This window comes from Cucurbita pepo, unplaced genomic scaffold (genome assembly GCF_002806865.2).
Source record: "Cucurbita pepo subsp. pepo cultivar mu-cu-16 unplaced genomic scaffold, ASM280686v2 Cp4.1_scaffold002868, whole genome shotgun sequence".
NCBI classification, from domain to species: Eukaryota; Viridiplantae; Streptophyta; class Magnoliopsida; order Cucurbitales; family Cucurbitaceae; genus Cucurbita; species Cucurbita pepo.
Genome location: NW_019648894.1, coordinates 1 through 1,599, shown reverse-complemented (window position 1 = coordinate 1,599; position 1,599 = coordinate 1). Strand labels below are relative to the sequence as shown.

The following is a 1,599-nucleotide window of genomic DNA, read 5'->3' as shown; positions in this document are numbered from 1 at the left end:
TATTAAGTCATCTCATCATCATACATCTTACATCATGTTATCATACATTGTCATCATATAACATCGTCGTATAACATCATATAACGTCATGTAGCATTTTCATATAACATAGTCACATCATCATATATCATAATCTCGTCATCATATAATATAAAGCATAAATAACACATGCAAGGGTCATTGGGAACGTGTCGTCATACGTAAGGCAAATCTTTCAACTGAGCAAATAGTAAGATCACTTACTTGGTTGGCCTTAGTTGACGTTCTACATAAGGAGCCTCACAATGATCAATTAGAATTTTAATGTGAGAATTAGCTCGCCCAATTTTGCATAAAATAATTTAAACTAAACCTTAATAATTTAAATCCGCTAATACTAATTTTGAATAAAATAGTTTAACATAACTTATCCTAATTATGCATAAATAATAAATAATTTAAACTTAATTCCAAAAAATTAAATTACCTCAAAAGCAATAATACAAATCTTAAATGCTTTATTGAAACTAAGGGTAAAGGGTATGAGGGTATTAAACTCAAATCAACTAAAATGCTGGCTTAAAGCAGTCAGAAAATGTATTATCTAGACTTTTAACGGTTAAAGTGGGATGATAAAATGAAGTCAGAGGCCTCTATTTTATAGTAGAGGTCGACCTCGCTTATGAACGTAAGCAACATGGGACAATTTCCCGTGTCTTTATTTTTGGTTATTACAGTTTTCTTACATCAGATTCATAGTCTTTCTCCACTCTTCTTTATTGTGTATCTATCGCAACAGCTGCGAGTATCAGCTACAATGACCAATGCACCAATTATTCTAACTTTGGACTGTGACAACTATTCCAACGACCCACAAACACCTCTTCGAGTCTTATGTTACTTCCTCGACCCAAAACTTGCAACCACCTGTGGCTACGTTCAGTTCCCTCAACGTTTTAATGGAGTTAGCAAAAATGACATCTATGCCGGCGAGTTAAAGCGCTTATTCATTATCAATTCAATCGGAATGGATGGGGTATTAGGCGCAAATTACGTCGGCACCGGCTGCTTTTTTGTCCGAAGGATTTTCTTTGGAGGCCCATCTTCATTCCAATCACCTGAACTCTCCCAACTTAGCCCAAATCATGTTGTCGGAAAGCCCATTAAATCTCCAAAAATCTTGGAATTGGCCCATCGAGTTGCGGGCTGCGATTACGAGACCAACACCCAGTGGGGTTACAAGGTATGGCGGCGCAAATTCAAACCACCAAATACTTTTCTTATTTTTGTTTCAAACTTTTATTTGGTCGTGTCGCAGCTGGGGTTTAAATACGGGTCTCTAGTCGAGGACTATTTCTCGGGCTTTCGATTCCATTCCGAGGGGTGGAATAGTGTATTCTGTAACCCAAACAGGGCGGCTTTCTATGGCGATGTCCCCATCAGCCTCCCCGACGTGCTGAATCAAGTCAAGAGATGGGCTGTTGGGCTTCTGGAAGTTGGTTTCTCAAAGTACAGCCCAATTACATTCGGTGTAAGGTCCATGGGCCTTTTGATGGGCCTGTCGTATGCCCATTATGCATTCTGGCCCTTATGGTCCATTCCGGTTACGGTTTATGGCTT

General features: G+C 38.8%; 1 protein-coding gene across 1 annotated transcript; it reads left to right on the top strand.

Annotated features, from left to right (window-relative positions):
- Positions 1-441: 441 nt before the first annotated feature.
- On the top strand, positions 442-1,594 carry LOC111786808 (cellulose synthase-like protein G3; the record flags this gene model as incomplete). Its single annotated transcript, XM_023667030.1, has 2 exons — positions 442-1,222; positions 1,298-1,594. Coding segments are annotated over exons 1-2 (858 nt in total), but the record flags the coding sequence as incomplete, so codon positions are not given.
- Positions 1,595-1,599: the final 5 nt, after the last annotated feature.